Raw genomic sequence first — 18,935 nt, forward strand, 5'->3', positions numbered from 1 at the left:
GCTTTGTGTTCTTGTTTTGCTGCTGTTGAAGGACTCAGTGAATGTCAAATGTGACGTCTCTGGCAGTTTGTATCTGGTTGTGGTGAATGAATGAAAGAAAATATGGAATTTGAATATGTTGTAGCTACAATATGATGCTTTGTTGTAATGAAGTGGTGGAGGACGGCATGCTGGGAGATCGATGGTTGCAGTGAAACCAAAAACACTTTCTGTTCCCCACCATGGCGAGGTGACGAATGGCACATTTGTCCCAGTTTCCCGACGTGATGTGACTCTCAGATAACGTTCTCTTTGCCATCATTAAGGGGCAAATATTTAACTTTGGGAGGTCAGAGCTCGAGTGCCGAGTCCACGTCGAGATACAGTTTCAATTTCTTGTAAAGCATTTATTGCATGTTTGACTTGTTATTCCCCTTTGTTTCCTTTCCTGACTCTCCGGTTTGATGTGATTACAGGAGAATGAACAGCTGATGGACACGCTGAGTTACCGCCAGCAGAAAAGAACCTGGCAGGAATCCAGGCCGTAAACCTGGTAGCGGGAACGTTTCGGACTGACTTGACGAGACTTGTTTTACTTTCACTACATGAACAGATCCTTGGGAGTTGGTGCTGTGACCCCGAGGCTGCCGGGAGAGCAGTGAGCTGGTGTCACTACTAATCCACAGTGCATCAGGATGCTAAAGTTTCTTTTCCCCAAACATCAGTAGAAATGTTTATCTGGTGATATCTCAGCAGTGATGTTCGTGTCTCTGGGTCCTTGGCCTTTCAGGTCAAGACACGCCTAGAAAGGTCATATGAGGCCACTGGACAGAGGTGTTTGGTGATGTTGGTACCTTTGCAGGAAAACGAAGTCTTCAAGTTCCTGGTGCTTCCTGTCTCACTGTGTGGTTGTGAGTCTTGGATGCTAACCAGTGAGCTAAAATGATGATGTCTTTTGTACTAGGTCTGTTTGGAGGATCTTGGGGTACTGCTGAAATGACTTTGTGTCAAACAATGGGTTACTTAGTGAGACTGAGATGAGGATGACCACTTGCATTGTGGGGGAATGTTGGGTGCAACATTTTGTCCATGTAAAGTGTTTCTCTAGTATTGATCCGGCACACAGGTACCTCAGTGTTGAGGACTCTATTGGCTAGTGAAGACCAAAGGCACGCCTACATTTCATCTGGAAGCGGCAGGTTAGATTTTAGGGGTGGGGATGGACCTGTTGTCTGCCTGGGTGGTTGCCATTGTGGACCCAGAGCACATCCTTCATGTGGCAGTGCACGGCACTAGTACATGCTCCCAGACTTGACTCAAATATTCAAAGAACTCTTGACTTTGGACCAGGTTGGTCAGGGCCGCATTGTCTCCCCACAGTGGTGATGCACCAACCCTGACCACACCTCTTCAAACTGACACGCCCATTAATGGATGAAAGTGCCGTCACAATTTAAAGGCTGTGGGCGCTGAGTATAGTGCGCTGTGCACTGTGCTGAGCGTGGCTCCGGTGCACGAGACCATTTGAGCTGAACTTGGCAGAATAACCGCAGGTCATCAAGTGACTATGTGAATAAAAAGTCAAGGTTGAAATTTTGGACCATTGATTATGGACCCATGAGTGAGTGAGTCCATCGCCTCCATTTTGTTCACATGTAAGTCAAAAACAATAATAGTAATAATTATAAGAAGAAGGATTTGATTGGACACATGTAGACAGATACAACAAAAGTCTGGACTGACAGTCATGGATGCTGTGAGAAGCTCAAATATCCAGGAGGAGCCGGTTGAGGTGCTTGTGCTTTGGGCATCTGGTGTGGATGCCCCTAGTGGTCACCCTGGGGAAGTCTTCCAGGCACTGTTTCTGTGAAGGCTGTCAGTTGTCCAAGTGGTTTCCATAGTAGAGAAGCTTGAATCTTCGACTAGACTGGGTTGCTTGACACAACACATTTCGCTTCAAATCGCAGAAGCTTCCTCAGCTAAAATTGTTGCTCTGGTAGTCTGACTTCTGTCTTGACCCTTGTAGAGAAGAACAAACAGAAGCCACAAAAGCTGGAGTTTTAAACCTAACCAGACCTCTCCTATTGAGAGGCAGACTGCTATTGGCTAGTGACTAAACATTTGCTTTAATTAGCACCTGTTGTGCTCTAGTTAGCACCCTCCTAATGACAGGGTAGCTGTCCCTCCTACAGACAGCACAAAATCCCAGTTTACTTTAAAGCTGTTAACACGTTGAGTCAGAAATTAGTTCACCCTAAGGATAGGATCCCTAGTTACAAACAGAGCAATGTAGTGTATTCTATCAGATGTCAGGAAAACTGTAACGAACACTACATAGGTGAGACTAAGCAGCCGTTACACAAAAGGCTATACCAGCATCGCAGAGAGGGCGCTGGTAGACCTCAGTCTGCACTTCATCTCCACCGTAAAGACACTAACCACACGTTTGAGGACAAGGAAGTTGAAATCTTAACCAGAGAGAAGAAATGGTTTGAGAGAGGGGTGAAGGAGGCATTGTATGTGAAACAGTTGAAACCCAACCTTAACCGGGGAGGGTGTCTGAGACACGCTTTGTCCCTTGTTTACAATGGGGTACTCAGGTCAAAGCAATTTCAGTCTTTTGTTCATGGTGATGAGTTATTCACGTCATCAGGAGAGCCGTCAGGAGAGGTGTCAGTCCCATCGTTAGGAGGGACAGCTACCCTGTCATTAGGAGGGTGCTAACTAGAGCACAATAGGTGCTAATTAAAGCAGTTGTTTAGTCACTAGTCAGTAGCAGTCTGCCTCTCGGTAGGAGGGGTCTGGTTAGGTTTAAAACTCCAGTTTTTGTGGCTTCTCTTTGTTCTTCTCTACAAGGGTCAAGACAGAAGTCAGACTACCAGAGCAAGAATTTTAGCTGAGGAAGCTTCTGCGATTTGAAGCGAAACGTCCTCGCGTCAAGCAACCCAGTCCAGTCGAAGATTCAAGCTTCTCTACTACTATCTTCCAGGCTCATTCACCAGGGAGGAGGCCCCGGTGAAGACCCAGGACACGCTGAAGGGATTATACTTCCCAGGAGATTTGGGAACACCTCGGGATCCCTCAGAAGAGTTAGTGGACTTGACCAAGGATTGGGAAGTGTGAACTGAGCTGCTTAGTCTACTGCCAAAGCGACTCAGATCTGGATAAGTGAGAGAAAATTAATGAATGAATATACCAGTTTTTTAAGTTTGACATTTGGTTCCTCCTCCCCCCCCATCAAGGGTGATCAACGCACACAGCTGGGAACAGGTTTATCAGTTTATTTTCTTTCCAAAGCCACCAAAGCCTTGGTGTGTTTGCATACGCCTGTGATTACTGTTAAGCACTAAGAACTCATACGACCTCAAGGCCAGAACCACTAAACCGGTGTAACAGGATAGCTTCCCCACTGGATATCTTCCCCCGGGGAGGAAGATATCCAGTGGGGGAGTCAGAGGATATCCCCCCCCCCCCCCCCCCCCCCCCGGAAATCTCTTGAAAAAGAGATTCCTAATCTCAGAGTTTTATCCTGGTTAAATAAAGGTGATAATGCCCAGTCAGGATAGAGCAACCTTTAAACTGTATATTTCATGGCTGTTTTATGGTCCTAGATGAAGGCATTTGATTGATGGTCAACAATATTGGTATTCTTTCTGTATGTATCTATAGCTATCTACAATATTTCCTATTCTGAAGTATCTTTAAATCCCCCTTCCAAATATACTCTCCAAATATATGGACATTGACAACCTGAAATATGGGATGTGATGGAAAATACTCCAATTTAGTTTTGCATAAAATATCCACAGTATATGTATAGAACACACAGTAGTGTGTGCGCGCACACACACACAGACACAATAGTATGCAAAGAAACATATGTTGAAACAATGAAAATGAGGGGCCTGTAAGTTGTTTAGTTGAATTTAGTTTGACCTTCCTGTGACCTTGAGCGTGATCCTCTTGTGTACTGAAAGGTACCTTACTATATTTCAAAAATTGCAATCAGCAAAGTAGTTTCGTTTAATTTAGTTTTTGACCTTCCTGTGACCTTGACCTTTGACCTTGAGCTTGATCCTTTTGTGTACTGAATGGTACCTTAATAGAGATGCTTATATGTAAACTTGCAAGAGTTTGCAACGTAAACTGTGTGCTGCACAGCGAGTTAAAGGTGAAAAATGCAATGATTACAAACAAACAAACAAAAAACCCATACATACTGACAAACATAAAAACGAAGTTTTGGCAAGATATTGGGGTAGGGGGGTAAGATATCCTAGGGGAAAATAAACTGTTACACCGGTGTGGGTTAAAGCCAGTATAGATTAAAGCCGATGTTGATTAAATCTGGTGTGGATTAAGACCAGTGTGGATTAAACACGGTAGAACCACTTGATGACAAAGGTTGAATTGACAGGATTCGCTCTCGGGTTTGATTCTGTTCCTCCTGTCGTAGTTTGTGTTCTTTCCGCTGAATGAATCTGACTCACAACTGAGAAACTCAATGCCAGATTTCACAAACATAACAGAGCAACTCAACTGAATGAATTCAGTTTAGAAATTAAAGTTAGAACATTTCATTTGTAATTACATGAAGAATCTCTTTTTTTCTTTTTTCATCACTACATTTTGTACAACAAAATAAATCATCTGCATTTAATTTGTAATTAAAGTTAGACACAATCCAACCACTAGGGGCAGTGTGCAGCCACATTCCAGGACCCAGGATCAACTCCAGGGCCTGTATGCATGAAGCATCCTCAGGTTAAAAATAGCTCCTAGTGACGTTATTCTGGGAAAAATCTTAGAATTCCTTGAATTCTTAGACATTTCTTAGAATTTTCCCTTGGTAAGATGAAAGTTGCCCACAAAGCACCCTTAAGAGAGCTCCTAAGGTGCCAAACTGGTAAGAGGAGGGAGGAGGACGTTTAAGAAGCCTAAGAGTGTGTTAAGCAGACAAGGTGGTGGAAAAAACACAGAGGAAGCAGAGATATTCTCTGTATGTTGGATGACATTGAGTCAGTAACACGCTACCCGCTTGATCTATGTCATTATTTTATGTTAATTTACTGTCTTAATGTATTGTTTAGGTTGTTTTTATCATACGAGGTCTATTAGAAAAGTATCCGACCTTATTATTTTTTTCAAAAACCATATGGATTTGAATCACGTGTGATTACATCAGACATGCTTGAACCCTCGTGGGCATGCGAGAGTTTTTTCACGCCTGTCGGTTACGTCATTCGCCTGTGGGCAGTCTTTGAGTGAGGAGTCGTCCACCCGCTCGTCGATTTTTTTCATTGTTTAGGAATGGCTCAGAGACTGTTGCTTTGTTTGATAAAAATTTTTTCAAAACTGTAAGGCACAACTGAGTGGACACCAATAAATTCAGCTGGTTTTCGGTAAAAATTTTAACGGCTGATGAGAGATTTTGGTCTGGTAGTGTCGCTTTAAGGACGGTCCACGGCGCCTGACGGCGATCTGCGCTTCGAGGCGGCAGCGTCTCGCCGTTTCAAGTTGAAAACTTCCACATTTCAGGCTCTGTTGACGCAGTAAGTCGTCAGAGAACAGAGAACTTTCAGAAGAAGTCGGCATGAGGAGTTTATTCGGACATTCCATTGTTAACGGTCATTTTGTAATGAAAGAACGTGCGGGCAGAGTCGCATGTCGGGCTTGACCCGACCGCGGGGGGTCGCGGCAGGAAAAACACCTCCGTTGGAAATCTTAACGGGCAAGTTGGAACATGCCCAAGCTGTTAAACAATTTCTCAGTTACTCACTTGTTGAAAGCCATTAAAAGCCGCCTGAATTCTACAAATGGTTTTCAACACGGAGGTGTTTTTCCTGTCGTGGCGCACACAGATTTGCCGAGTCGTCACGGAAACGACTCGGCGAATTTGCGCGTACGTCTTTCATTAAAAAAATGTCCTTAAACAGTGGAATGTCCGCATAAATTCCTCATGCCGGCCTCTTCTGAATCTTCTCTGTTCTCTCACGATGTCCTGGGTGAATTAAGCCTTAAATTAGGATGTTTTCAGCTCGAAACAGGCCGACGACAGCGCCTGGAAGTGCTGCAGGACGTCCCGCTCTGTGGGAAGTCCTTACACCGACAGAAACACCCCATAATCTCTCATCAGCCGTTAAACTTTTCACAGAAAACCATCTTAATTTCTCGAATAGTGTCCACTCGGATATTCCTCACAGGTCCAGAAAAAATTTTGATAAAGCAACGTGCGCCGTCTCGAGCAGCGTGTGAAACAAAGGAATTCAGCCGAGAGGGCGGGACCACATCTCACTCAAGGCCTGCCCACAGGGAAATGACGTCACCGACACGCGTGAAAAAACTCACGCATGCGCACGAGGGTTCAAGCATGATTGGTGTAATCGCATGTCATTCAAATCCATATAGTTAAAAAATAAATAAAAGGGTCGGTTTATTATCTAAGAGACCTCGTATACACACTGTTAATATTATCATATTTTTATTATTATTATCAGTATTATTGATATTTTATTTTATTATTATTTCTATTTTGTGATTTGGTTTTTAAATGGACCACAATGGAAATAAGTGTTTTCACTTTCTTGTCATTCAATTTTAACATATTTACAATTATATTATGTACTTACATTGAACTTAATAAACTCACATACCCACACACACTTTTAATATGTAGATAATCGGCATGTGAATGAGATGTGTTCAAACATCTTCAAGCTGTGTAACAATTCATTTTGTGGCAAGCTGCATGAAATAATGAAAGACAAGTGAGAGGTTTTGTCATTTTGGCACTCTACCACTAGGAGGTGCTCTTATTTTTTTAGGTAAAACAACACAAGGGGACAAAGGGTGAAGGGACAGCATCAAACATGATACACTTTTCACTTATGGTGACATGGTGACACTTAACTCACTAAACCAACAGAACTACAAAAACACAATAAATCAACAACACTAACAACACTGTTAAACTAACATGGACCACGATAACATTTAAAAACCCAGAACTCCCATAATGCATTGCACCACAACAATTTACAGGTTTAGCAACCAGCCCGGTGATCACTCCAGTTTAATTTTGCTGAGTATCATCATCATGACATTAAATTATTTTCATGATTCCGCATTTCTTAATGCAGTTATATGATCGGTTGATTTTACTACTCATTCATATGTAGGAGCACAGAGGGCATTTATTTTTTTTATTTCCCCTCCCTTTCAGTGACAACCAATCACAGGACCACATCATACTTAGCAATGGGATCAACCCCGCCTCCTCACTAAGATAGGAGTTTCTGTCAGCTCCTTGCCCAGAGTTGCTCTCAGACACCTCTTAGGTCTCTCTGAGGCTGGAAGTCTTTGCCATGATATTTTTGGCTAAGTTAGGAGCTCCTTGAGAGGATTTTGAGATGGACTGAGGATACGGGCCCAGGTCTACACACTCTCTTTAGTCAGTTAAGAGTGTTTTTATGTTGGAGAATGTCTTGTTTTTGAAAGCCTGTTTGATGACTAATGCTAATGGTATAATGAGGATTTAGCTTTATTTGGGTTCATTTAATCAAACATTATCTGGAAGAATCTGCAGCCAGGTGAGTTTGTTCAGTAATCTGATGAACAGACTCCGCCCTCTGTGGCGTCTTATGTGGCGTATTCAATAGAATGAGGCCTCAGGTTTTATTTGTCTCGCGAATGCTGAGACATCCCAACTTTATAACCCAACTGGGAATTCATGGATGGAACACCAACTTCAATATAGCATTTTAAATGAGTAATTAATAAGACTTTTTTCAGCAAAATAAAACTTTATGTTTAAACAGATTTTTTAAGAAAAAAAATCCAAACAAAATCTAAAACTTTTTTTTTTTAGTGGGACTTGCATGCAGTCATACACTCATATGTGCTGCTTTATTTTAATAATAATAAGCAAAAAAAGTTCCTTTTAGATGATAAAATTTTATAACAAACTTAATTTAAATGTTTTAATGACATATGGTTTAGTCATTTAAACGGTGAATCAAGCTTATACAGTAAAAAAAAAACAAGTTATCGTGTTCATGTACAAAAAATAAAAGATTCAAACATGTTTCATGTCACAGTCACAAAAAAAAGTCATAATAATACATAGAAAAGTGTAGCTGCTATCTTGTTTCATCAGGAACTGGATCGTTTCAGTGCCGCTTGGCCTTTATGAGAATCAGACCAAAAATAAACGAAATTCAGTTTCTGTTTCTGTTGTTGCTTTCAGTTCAGTCCTCCCTGACCTTTAACCTCTTTGTCCTTTTCCCAGCGTTCACTACTCTCTGCGTCTGCAAACAAAAGGTCACGACATCGTTTGACAAATTAAAACAAAGATAAATCTTTACGGAGCCTCGAGTGGTCAGACTCTTTCTTTACCTCTGTTATGTCTCTTGGGTTTTGTCCAGCAGAGACACAATGCGACTGACCCATTTTCTGTCACTGGGATGGGGGACACACAGCTTCCTTCCTGCCTTTGTAATCAGCCTGAAAAACCACAGACAGGACAGAAAAGTGAGACCAAGCTCTTCGTTGCCACTGCAAGATAAAGGTTTTTGAAATTCCGGTGCACGTTTGCTACATACACGGCGGCTCGGATGCTGCAGCCGTGGCCCGGTTCCTGCAGGAAGTAGGCTGCAACTGCTTTTGGTGGCAGATGCTTGTCGCTGACCTGGAGGCAGCAGTCTGCAGGGACCTTTGCTGCAGGGAGACAGACAAGAAATGAGACACCAGAAATTTGAGAGCAACAGTACAAAGGACAATTTTAAGCTTCTGACTGCTGGAAATGAAAAAAACATACACACTACACAGCATTGTGTACTCTTTACAGTCCCAGAATACTGTCTTTCTGTCTTGTGCATGCAGGAACACAAACATCTCAATGCTACTGTTTGGTGAACGTGACTCTATAAATGAGCAAGTGTGTACAATCCCCTGTGCACACATTATCCTCCGTGCATGTGTCTTACCTGCTGCAGAGGCAGCGCAGATGATGACCAGCAGCAGAACGGCTGACAGTGGAGAGGCCATGTTTCAGTTTTCAGGTTGTCTCATCGGGACCGTGCAGGTGTTGCTGCGCTGAGGAGGTGAGCAGGTACTTTTATACACGTTCAACAGAAAGTGAAAGTGTCATCCGGCGCCTTTGACGGGAACCAGGAGGAATCTTGGCAGTGAACCCATTCATGTCCCGACTAATTGCTCCACCACTTTTCACAGTGTCATCATCCAACAAAAGATTCCCTGAGGGCGTTCATCAGATCCTTTCATACAGTTTACGACTTCTGCGGCAGAGATGCATATGATTAAATCATTATCAGTTAGTCTGTTTGGTGTCACTGGGTTCAGTAAGTGTGTTTTCCCAGCTCAGGTTCACACTGATGCTTCGATGTGGTTCCACACGGCTTCATTTAGACCCAAAACATTGATGGGTGTGATTTTAGAGTTGGGCGCTGCACTCATGCTCGACTGATACGGCTTTTTCAATTACGGACATCTAATCTGTCCACCTATGATGCCGATTTTTTTTTTTCATGCAATGCAATAGTTTAATAATTGAGACACAAGTAGCTGCCTTTAAACTCTTTTTTTTTAAACACGGCAACTCTCTGCATTGTCTTTGCAGACGGCCTGCTCTGTGTGTTCCTGATCCCGTCAGAAGCTAAACAGAGTACATCCTGATTAGTACTTGGATGGGAGACCTATTAGGAAGAGGGTACCCGTGTAAACCATGCTCTAGGTTGGGGTTTGGTTGGGGTCCTGGAGCGTGTTTGCACAAGTGACTAGTAAGGCTAATTATGGCGTGGGAGGCTTGGTCGCAGAGACTGCATATGCAGACTACATTCCAGTATGGTTGGGCTGATGGGTGGATCTGTTAGCTCTCCTGTAGTGGTGTTCCTAGTAGGACTCTACTAGGCCCGCCTCTACTCGGACCACACCTGTCAACTGTATTTTTATACATTCCGGTGTTGTGCCACATTTTCCCAAGTGTCAGTTGGTATTCAAAGATTCAAAGAAATTTTATTGTCATATGCATAGTACAGAAGAACATCCTCCCTGCACAATGAAATGTGGCTACTGCATTTAACCCATCCTATTTGCCAGTAGAAGCAGAAGTCGCCATTAGGCGCCCGGGGACCAGCTCCAGATGTACATCCCTGCCTTGGTCAACAGCAGGGCTGAGCAAACCAACACCGACCCATAACAAACAACACACACACAACACACAACACATAGGCCGGCCCGGTACATAAAACATATATATGAAAGCAAAACACGAGGGAAAAGGAGAAGAAAAAAAAACCCTCATAGCCGCTGCATTACACAGCGGCAATGAGGAAAAAAAAATCCCCATCAGCACAGAAAAACAATAATCACAGAGACAAAACAAGGACACAGGATGACAACCGAGATTTGAAAGGACCAGTTTATCAGAACACTCCGGAGGCAGCCTGTTCGGCGCCGTCAACGGCCTTGTCCGACAGTCCTGGAGGGGGGAGGGAACAGCCCTGCGCAGTCTGAGAAGTCCTGTACAGTTCTAACACAGTTCACGTCAGAGCTGGAGAAGCTGAGGGGAGGGGGGAAGACCAGGGAGCGAGGCTTAAGTGTTGATCTTCTGAGGAGGTTTTTATCACAGCGACCTTGAAGTGCAGCTGTATTTGGGGAAGCCAAATGAATAGCCAGATTAACAGACTCCTGAAAGATTCCACAGTTCTGAGAACAGAGTGGCTCTCAATGCATCTGAATGTAGAATGTGGTCTTCACAGACGGTCATAGTGGGTTTCCAGGGCTGCGATCTTGCTCGAGATGTTTTCCAATGCGCGGTTAACCCCCGCCGACTGCGCAGCCACTGCCTTCCCAATCGAATCAATCATATAGGGCAGCCTGGAAGGACCAATCAAAGCTGCCTCCACTTTCTTGATTTTCCGGTAAACCAGCAGAGTGCCCGCACCACACATCAGAAAGCCGGTCACCACCAAGCCGAATATGTACACATCTTCGACGTCCTCCACAGAAAGCATGTAAAGGCACATGACCTGCCATCTCCTCCACGAGTCCATCACGTAACCCATCACATGCGTCCCAACAGGACAGGTCGGGTCCTCCGCTCCCGAATGTCTTGTAGAAAAAATAGTGTCAATTGCGTTCAGAGACCACTTTAACAGATCCATTTTTGTCGTTTCCAGAAGAGCAAAGCTGCAGCCTCACAGACAACACGCCACAGAAGCAGGAAAGATAAGGAGGGAGGGAGAGGAGAAAAGTGCGTCCGTCTCGGTCGAGTGCAAGCTGGCAAAAAAAAAAAAAAAGTGCCAGCCTTCTTTAGGTTATTGTGTAACACATCCTTGTGCTGCAGTCTTTCCTCCTTTGTGAAGTCCCGCAGAGTCGCCAGTCCAGGATATCGTTTGGCAGGTGTCCATCCTTCATACGGATCACACGGCCTGTCCAATGCAGGTGTGAACCAGGACAATGGAAGATGGTGAAAGCATGTTAGCCCTGGAGAGTACTTCTATGTTGGGTAAACTTGCCCTGCCAGGTTAGGTACATTAAGGCCCGTCTATGTCATTGTTTTGAGTTTCGTAGTTTAAGGTGTCATTGGGGGACATCGAGCCTCACATATGTACAGAAAGGTTGAAAGCACTACTGCCTGATATACTTTAAATTTGGTTGTACGTTGGATGCCACTTTGACACCAGAGATGACGTCTTGAGTTTACCAAAGGCAGAGCTGCTTTTCCTGATCCTGGCCTCAATCTCCAAGCCAAGGCTACCATCTCAGCCAAATCACAATGTGGGTCTGTAATGGATCTGCTGAACTAATGGGGGTCATCCAAAAGACAAACAACAACTCTCTGCATTGTCTTTGTTCAAGTCTTACAGTTTTCTGTCACTTCACATGACCTCCATTATCAGTGTGTTTCCCACTGTTTCAAAACACCCATTCCCACTGTTTTAAAACACTGTTTGTCCATTGGATGCAAAGCTGGAACATTTATCTCTCTCTTTTTTCTTTTTTTTTTGCAGATGTTCATGCCACGGAGTCTGGTCTGCTTGAGGTTTCTTCCTAGCTTGCTTGCCTCCCATCTCAACTACAACTTAACTACATGAAGAGAAACAGATTTGTGTGTTACTGTGGCTCTGTGAAATTTAACACAAAATATCTGCTGAGATTATTCAAAATGCAAATCAATTAACTGGCAGTAAATTTCATTAAAATTCATCAAAATTCCATTTGAAAAATGTTCCTAAACTGCCCATGTGTCAGGACAATGTAGACAAAAGGGAAAATTCTTACAAGGAAGACAATAAAAACATCTTTTAAAAAATCCCTCCTCCAGTAAACAATAACATAAGACAGTCTGTCCTGCTTTACTCACTGTGGATATTTTTGATGAAACTGAAAATTCATGATGTCATGACCGGTATTCAGAGTGCACGCTGAGCAAGGACCCATTTGATGGTTGATTTCTCATGCATGAAACCAGACTGGTCACTGACTAGCAAGCAGCTAAATCCCATTAAGAATTTAGTAAACATTAAGAAATAATTAACAATATGAAACATATGAAACTATAGTAGGGAAGCACGGTGGATTAATGGTTAGCACTACTGCCTTACAGCAAGAAGATCATGGGATCGTTTCCCACCTGTGGCCTTTCTGTGTGGAGTTTGCATGTTCTCCCCATGTTTGTGTGGGTTCCCCCCGAGTGCTCCGGATTCCTCCCACATCCAAAGACACGCAGATTAGATGGATTGGAAACTTTAAATTGTCTGTAGTTGTGCGTGCGGGTGTGAATGTGTTTGTTTGCCTATATATGTGGCCCTGTGACAGACTGGCATCCTGTCCAGGGTGTACCCCGCCTCATGCCCTGTGACTGCTGGGATAGGCTCCAGCCCCTGTGACCCCCAATTGGAGTAGGCGGGTTGAAGATGAGTGAGTGATAATGTAATAAATGAACAGCTCAGCTGTGCCGTCAGTCTGTCTTCCATCTTGCTTTGACCTTTTTAGGCCCGTTTAGCTGTTGTTTGGATAAACTGGATTGTTTTGTATACTTTATGATGCAGGTTTGCTCCTTTATGCATAAACATAAGGAAAGTGAAACGTTTTGGCGCCGTCTGTGGGACCACGTTGATTTTTCCGATATCACTCATATTTTCTCCCATTTTAAAAGATGATCATCTGCTGGATATTTTCTAGAATGCAGTGAACATGCAGGCTGAGCGCTATGGGTGCATGTTTGTGTGCATGTTTGTGTGCGTGCTTGTGTGTGCATGTTTGTGTAGCATACAGTTGTAAATTACATGCTTGTTATCTGGGAGCGGGAAGATGTTGCTCAACAGGACTGAAGCTTTTCTCGCTCTAACTGGAGACTTTGCCAAAAGAAACCGTCGCTGGAGGACTCGTGAGGACACACAGGTTCCAGGAAAACACAACTGTTCAACCAAGTCCCACAGACTTTTGTCTGTCTGCACTTAAACCCAACAGAGCTGTTGTCCTCTGCAGGCTGACCGAACACCTGTGGGTGAAAATGGGAGGCAGGAGGGGACAAACAAAACAAAACTTTATTTTGACTTCTATTTCACTGCAGACAGCATGAACACAAAATATTTTGTGTTTGGTTTTTTTTCTGGTCAACTTAATTTATTTTCTTTATCAAATCAAATCAATTTTATTTATATAGCGCCAAATCACAACAAACAGTTGCCCCAAGGCGCCTTATATTGTAAGGCAAAAGCCATACAATAATGACAGAAAAACCCCAACGGTCAAAACGACCCCCTGTGAGCAAGCACTTGGTGACAGTGGGAAGGAAAAACTCAATTTTAACAGGAAGAAACCTCCAGCAGAACCAGGTTTAGGGAGGGGCAGTCTTCTGCTGGGACTGGTTGGGGCTGAGGGAGAGAATCAGGAAAAAGACATGCTGTGGAAGAAAGCAGAGATCAATCACTAATGATTAAATGCAGAGTGGTGCATACAGAGCAAAAAGAGAAAGAAACACTCAGTGCATCATGGGAACCCCCCAGCAGTCTAAGTCTATAGCAGCATAACTAGGGATGGTTCAGGGTCACCTGATCCAGCCTAACTATAAGCTTTAGCAAAAAGGAAAGTTTTAAGCCTAATCTTAAAAGTAGAGAGGGTGTCTGTCTCCCTGATCCGAATTGGGAGCTGGTTCCACAGGAGAGGAGCCTGAAAGCTGAAGGCTCTGCCTCCCATTCTACTCTTAAAAACCCTAGGAACTACAAGTAAGCCTGCAGTCTGAGAGTGAAGTGCCCTATTGGGGTGATATGGTACTATGAGGTCCCTAAGATAAGATGGGACCTGATTATTCCAAACCTTATAAGTAAGAAGAACAATTTTAAATTCTATTCTAGAATTAACAGGAAGCCAATGAAGAGAGGCCAATATGGGTGAGATATGCTCTCCTAGTCCCCGTTAGTACTCTAGCTGCAGCATTTTGAATTAACTGAAGGCTTTTCAGGGAACTTTTAGGACAACCTGATAATAATGAATTACAGTAGTCCAGCCTAGAGGAAATAAATGCATGAATTATCCATCCATTCCTGCACGGAAGGCCTGCAACACATTCCAAAAAAGTTGGAATGCTAAAGCTACTCACACAGAGGGTGTGTTTGTGGCATTTAGCTGCACTTGTGGTCTAAGTGATGGTCTAGTGGTTAAGTATTGGGCTTGAGACCAGAAAATCCTCAGTTCAAATCCAAGCCTCACTGGAAAATCACTAAGGGCCCTTGGGCAAGGTCCTTAATCCCCTAGTTGCTCCCAGTGTGTAGTGAGCACCTTGTATGGCAGCACCCTGACATCGGGGTGAATGTGAGGCATTATTATAAAGCTCTTTGAGCATCTGATGCAGATGGAAAAGCACTATATAAATTCAGTCCATTTACCATTTACTATTTTTTAACAAGCTGCCACTCACATGTCATACAATGCCACATGGCTGTTCGCACTCGCCACACGTACGCCATCTGTGTGACAGACTGGAAAGCACCAGGGACCTCATGTACAAAGACTTGTGTGGATTTCCTACTGAAACATGGTGTACGCACAAAAAAATCCAGATGTATCAAAGTGTGCATACGCATGGATCCATGCATGTTCCATTTGTACATCCTAATCAATGTGGAATTGAGCGCACTCACACCAAGCTTCTCCTTTTCCACACCCCTATTTAAAAATGCAAATCCATGTGAATAGGCTCTGGAGCTGGGAATCCCCTTCCGTTAGATCAGTCAACATGAACACTAAAACACTTTACGCCGAGTGAGCCACAGATGGACATGATGTAATTTATTTGGTACCCTTGCAAACAGAATAATCATGAAATGGGAAAAATGTTAGTGGGAGCATGTGTGTGTGCGAGGCCGTAAACACTGTGAGCTCAAAGCAGCGTGTACACACGGAAGAAAAGAAATCTGGCATGCTGGCTGACCGTGTGTGACATTCACAATTTTACACATGCATTTAATGACAAATACTGAACACAGGGAGACAATCGGGGGCCTGTTAAGAATCTGTAGCTCTAGTATCACCATCAAGAAAAAGAAAACACATGAATAATAATAACAAACGTATTTGAATGTGCACACGCAAAAAAATGTGCCCACACTGGCTTTCATTCAGAACAATTACACAAATAAACTACATACTCACTAAGCAGCCACCTATCACACACCACGCCAGCCTCTAGCCTGTTCCCAACCCAACCCAATGCATTTGTACATTACATATGATTTAAAATTGATGAATTAAAAATGTTTCCTATTAACAAAAACAAGTTCATCATGTGATGGCGCCTTTATGTGTGCAGTCAATAGCTCCGATTACATTAGGAAAACCGGCTCTTGGTGCAAATTGCACTTTAATGTTGGGATGTGATGTATCTGGATGACATTCTGATGATTCTGTTCCACACAGCTGGCATGGCTCAGCGCAAGGTTGACTGACACACTCCTGATCAATAGGTTCAGCTCACGGTGGAATGCCCCTGTTGCCAGGAAACCCTGCATGGTCACCATGTGTGTGGGCACAGACAGCCCCAAGCTCCTCATCATATTGCGCTCTGGGCCAGCCACAGTTATGTGCGCAACTCCTTTGGTAATTGAAATCGGCTTATGAGCCAATTATTGTAATTTGCAAGTAAATCCTCATGTTCCCTGAATACTCGCTCACATCGGATTGCAGCATTTGCGAGGTCCTCTAACAGCGCTAATGCAGCCATTGTTAATGCCATTGTACTTTGCCCATACTGTTATGTCCACCCATATAACTGCAAACACGTGGGTGTGTTAATTGTTCATAAGTGTGTCTCCGGTGTGCACATCAGTCTGATGACTTTTTGTTTTCACACTATTAAAGTTTCCCAGCATCACCTCTGCGTGTCGGCAGAGGAACAATAGCTGTCAAAACGTGCATACGCCAGCCAGGATATTTGCGTGATGCACCGCACATTTCCACGGTCATTTCACTTTTGATACATCACAATATTTGCGTGGAGAGGGATGCATGCCACGTTTTTGTGCGTAGGGGCGCTTTGTACATGAGGCCCCTGGTTATTCATAAACTCCAAATCCATGATAAACTAAAATGAGAATAATTGTTGTGAATTTTCTTGTATATTACTTGCACATCTGCCCATTTGGTGTGACGGTCTTTCAGTTAAAACCAGAACTACTTTGCACTGTGTGCTTTGCCTGTGAGGTGAGTTAAGTTTGGCGGAGTGAAGTGTGTTACTGTTGTTGGGCTCCAGAGATTACTATTAAATAGAAGAAACTGAAATAGAAGAAACTGTACTCATGTTTGACTTTGACCAACAGTCCTAAAGGAACATGTCTGCAGGCACGAGGACAGCCAAAGAAAAGGGGTTGTCTTCATTGCATTTTTTTTTTTGTGCAAATTTCTCCACACATTTTGTAGTGGGGACAGGTCAGAACTGCAGGCGGACCAGTCCAGTATCTGTGCCCTCTTCAGTATTCTTCTGCAGCCATGCCTTTGTAATGTGTGCAGAATGTGGTTTTGTGTTGTCTTCTGGAAACATGCATGGATATCCTTGGAAGATGTTTTCTTTAGAATGCACCATATGTTGCTCTAAAATTTTAGTGTACCCTTGCTGCCACTACAGACATGTAAATTACCTTTGACAAGGACACTGACACAAACCCATACCAAGACAGACCTTGGCTTTTGTTGCTTATAACAGTATGGACTGACCTTTTCATCTTTGGTCTGGACCATACAGTGTCCTTTTCTTCCCCCCCCCCCCCCCCCCCCAAAAAAAAATAAATAAATAAATAAAAAACATCTGGAATACTGGTTTTCTAAATACAATACAAATTTCCACTGTTAACCTTGTCCAAAAGTGGTGTTGACATCCGTGTGCTTGTTGGGTCTGGGTTGGACCATCACACATAAGGCTTCTTTTTTCCACAGTAACTTTGGAAGTGACATATTTGAATGAACTTTTTATTTCCGTATTGTCACGCACAACAAAGGCATCCCAAAATAATTGCTTGACCATGTAGTTATATCAGCTATTGATGAATTGATGATGGTTCTTGATGAATTATTGATGGTTCTTGATGCAGTTCTGCCTGAGGGATCGGAGATCATGAGTGTTCAACTTAGGCTTGCACCCTTGAACCCAGATCCTTTGAACTGTTTAATGATATTGTGCACTGCAGAGGGAGAAATATGCAAATCCCTGCCCATCAATCTGTGAGGATTTTAAGAACTTTAATAATTTTCACACATTTGTTAATAAACTGAAGATCCTCTGCTCATTTTTTGCTCCTCAAAGACCACCAAGACAACCCTGAATGTGTTGTGCTTGGGGTTGGAGAAACTGTGCACAGTGCAACATTTCTCTGTTGCATTACCAGTTATGCACAGATATGTGTGTTTGACCGTTAAATCCATCACCACGGTTACGCATCAATTTTTAATTAAATAATAGCTTCCATTACAACGTGATTACTGAATACTCTGTATTTAGCTCTGCACCCTGAAGTCACCACGCCTCTCTATTGGGGAGGTCATAGTCTAGTGGTTAACCCCTTCTAAGCCTGTATATCCCATTAATGGAAAATTTCACTTTTTATTTGTGAGATACTGAAGCCAAAATAAGGTGGGTGGAAGGGGGTTAAAGCGCTGGGCTTGAGACCAGAGGATCCTTGGTTCAAATCCTAACCTGACCAGAAAATCACTAAGGGCAAGGTGTTTAATCCCCTAGTTGCTCCTGGTGTGTAGTGAGTACCTTGTATGGCAGCACCCTCACATCGGGGTGAATGTGAGGCATTATTGTAAAGCACTTTGAGCGTCTGATGCAGATGGAAAATCGCTATATAAAAGCAGTCCATTATTTCCGTTAGGTCCAAGTCTGTCCTGATCACTATCACATCAGGAAATTGTAGAAATATGATTCAAGCAGTGTTCAGGAGTCACGTGATTTTCAGGAAAGATGCTGTAATGTTCTGTGTTCTGACTTGTTCTCAGTGTGTGGTGGGAGAAGATTCAGGCAACCTCGATGTGGGAAAGAAACACAGACATGTGCACAAAACATTTAAACTATCTGACAAGAAGCCAAAACAAAACTCAGGAAGAAGCAGAGCTGGGGTCCGTTCCATAAGACAGGATTAGTCTGATTTATTTGGTAATCCTGTTATATGGAATGGACATCTGATGAGAATGGCGGGTGAAATGAGATAGAGTATTGCTGCTGTCACTCAAAGTTAAGGTCATCGAAGGTCAGACTATTTTGCAGTGGAATTTCTTTCCATCCAAGTCAGTGGTCTCAGACTGGTTCAGGAGGCGGTACAGGAACAGAGGTGTGGCATTTATCAGTGCGATCAGCTGCTGATGTGGTTCGTAGGCATGAAAACCTGCACCCTGTCTGGACCCATCTCGAGACCACTGATCTAGATCCTGTTCTAATG

The 18,935-nt window shown here is 43.3% G+C and overlaps 1 protein-coding gene across 1 annotated transcript; it reads right to left on the reverse strand.

Annotated features, from left to right (window-relative positions):
- Positions 1-8,217: 8,217 nt before the first annotated feature.
- On the reverse strand, positions 8,218-9,105 carry LOC117511185 (C-C motif chemokine 20-like). Its single transcript, XM_034171176.1, has 4 exons — positions 8,964-9,105; positions 8,580-8,694; positions 8,374-8,481; positions 8,218-8,285 (listed from the first exon to the last, which is right to left on the reverse strand). Exons 1-3 carry the CDS (start codon positions 9,022-9,024, stop codon positions 8,379-8,381), a joined length of 279 nt encoding a protein of 92 aa, XP_034027067.1. The 5' UTR covers positions 9,025-9,105; the 3' UTR covers positions 8,218-8,285; positions 8,374-8,378.
- Positions 9,106-18,935: the final 9,830 nt, after the last annotated feature.

Source organism: Thalassophryne amazonica, chromosome 5, assembly GCF_902500255.1.
Source record: "Thalassophryne amazonica chromosome 5, fThaAma1.1, whole genome shotgun sequence".
NCBI classification, from domain to species: domain Eukaryota; kingdom Metazoa; phylum Chordata; class Actinopteri; order Batrachoidiformes; family Batrachoididae; genus Thalassophryne; species Thalassophryne amazonica.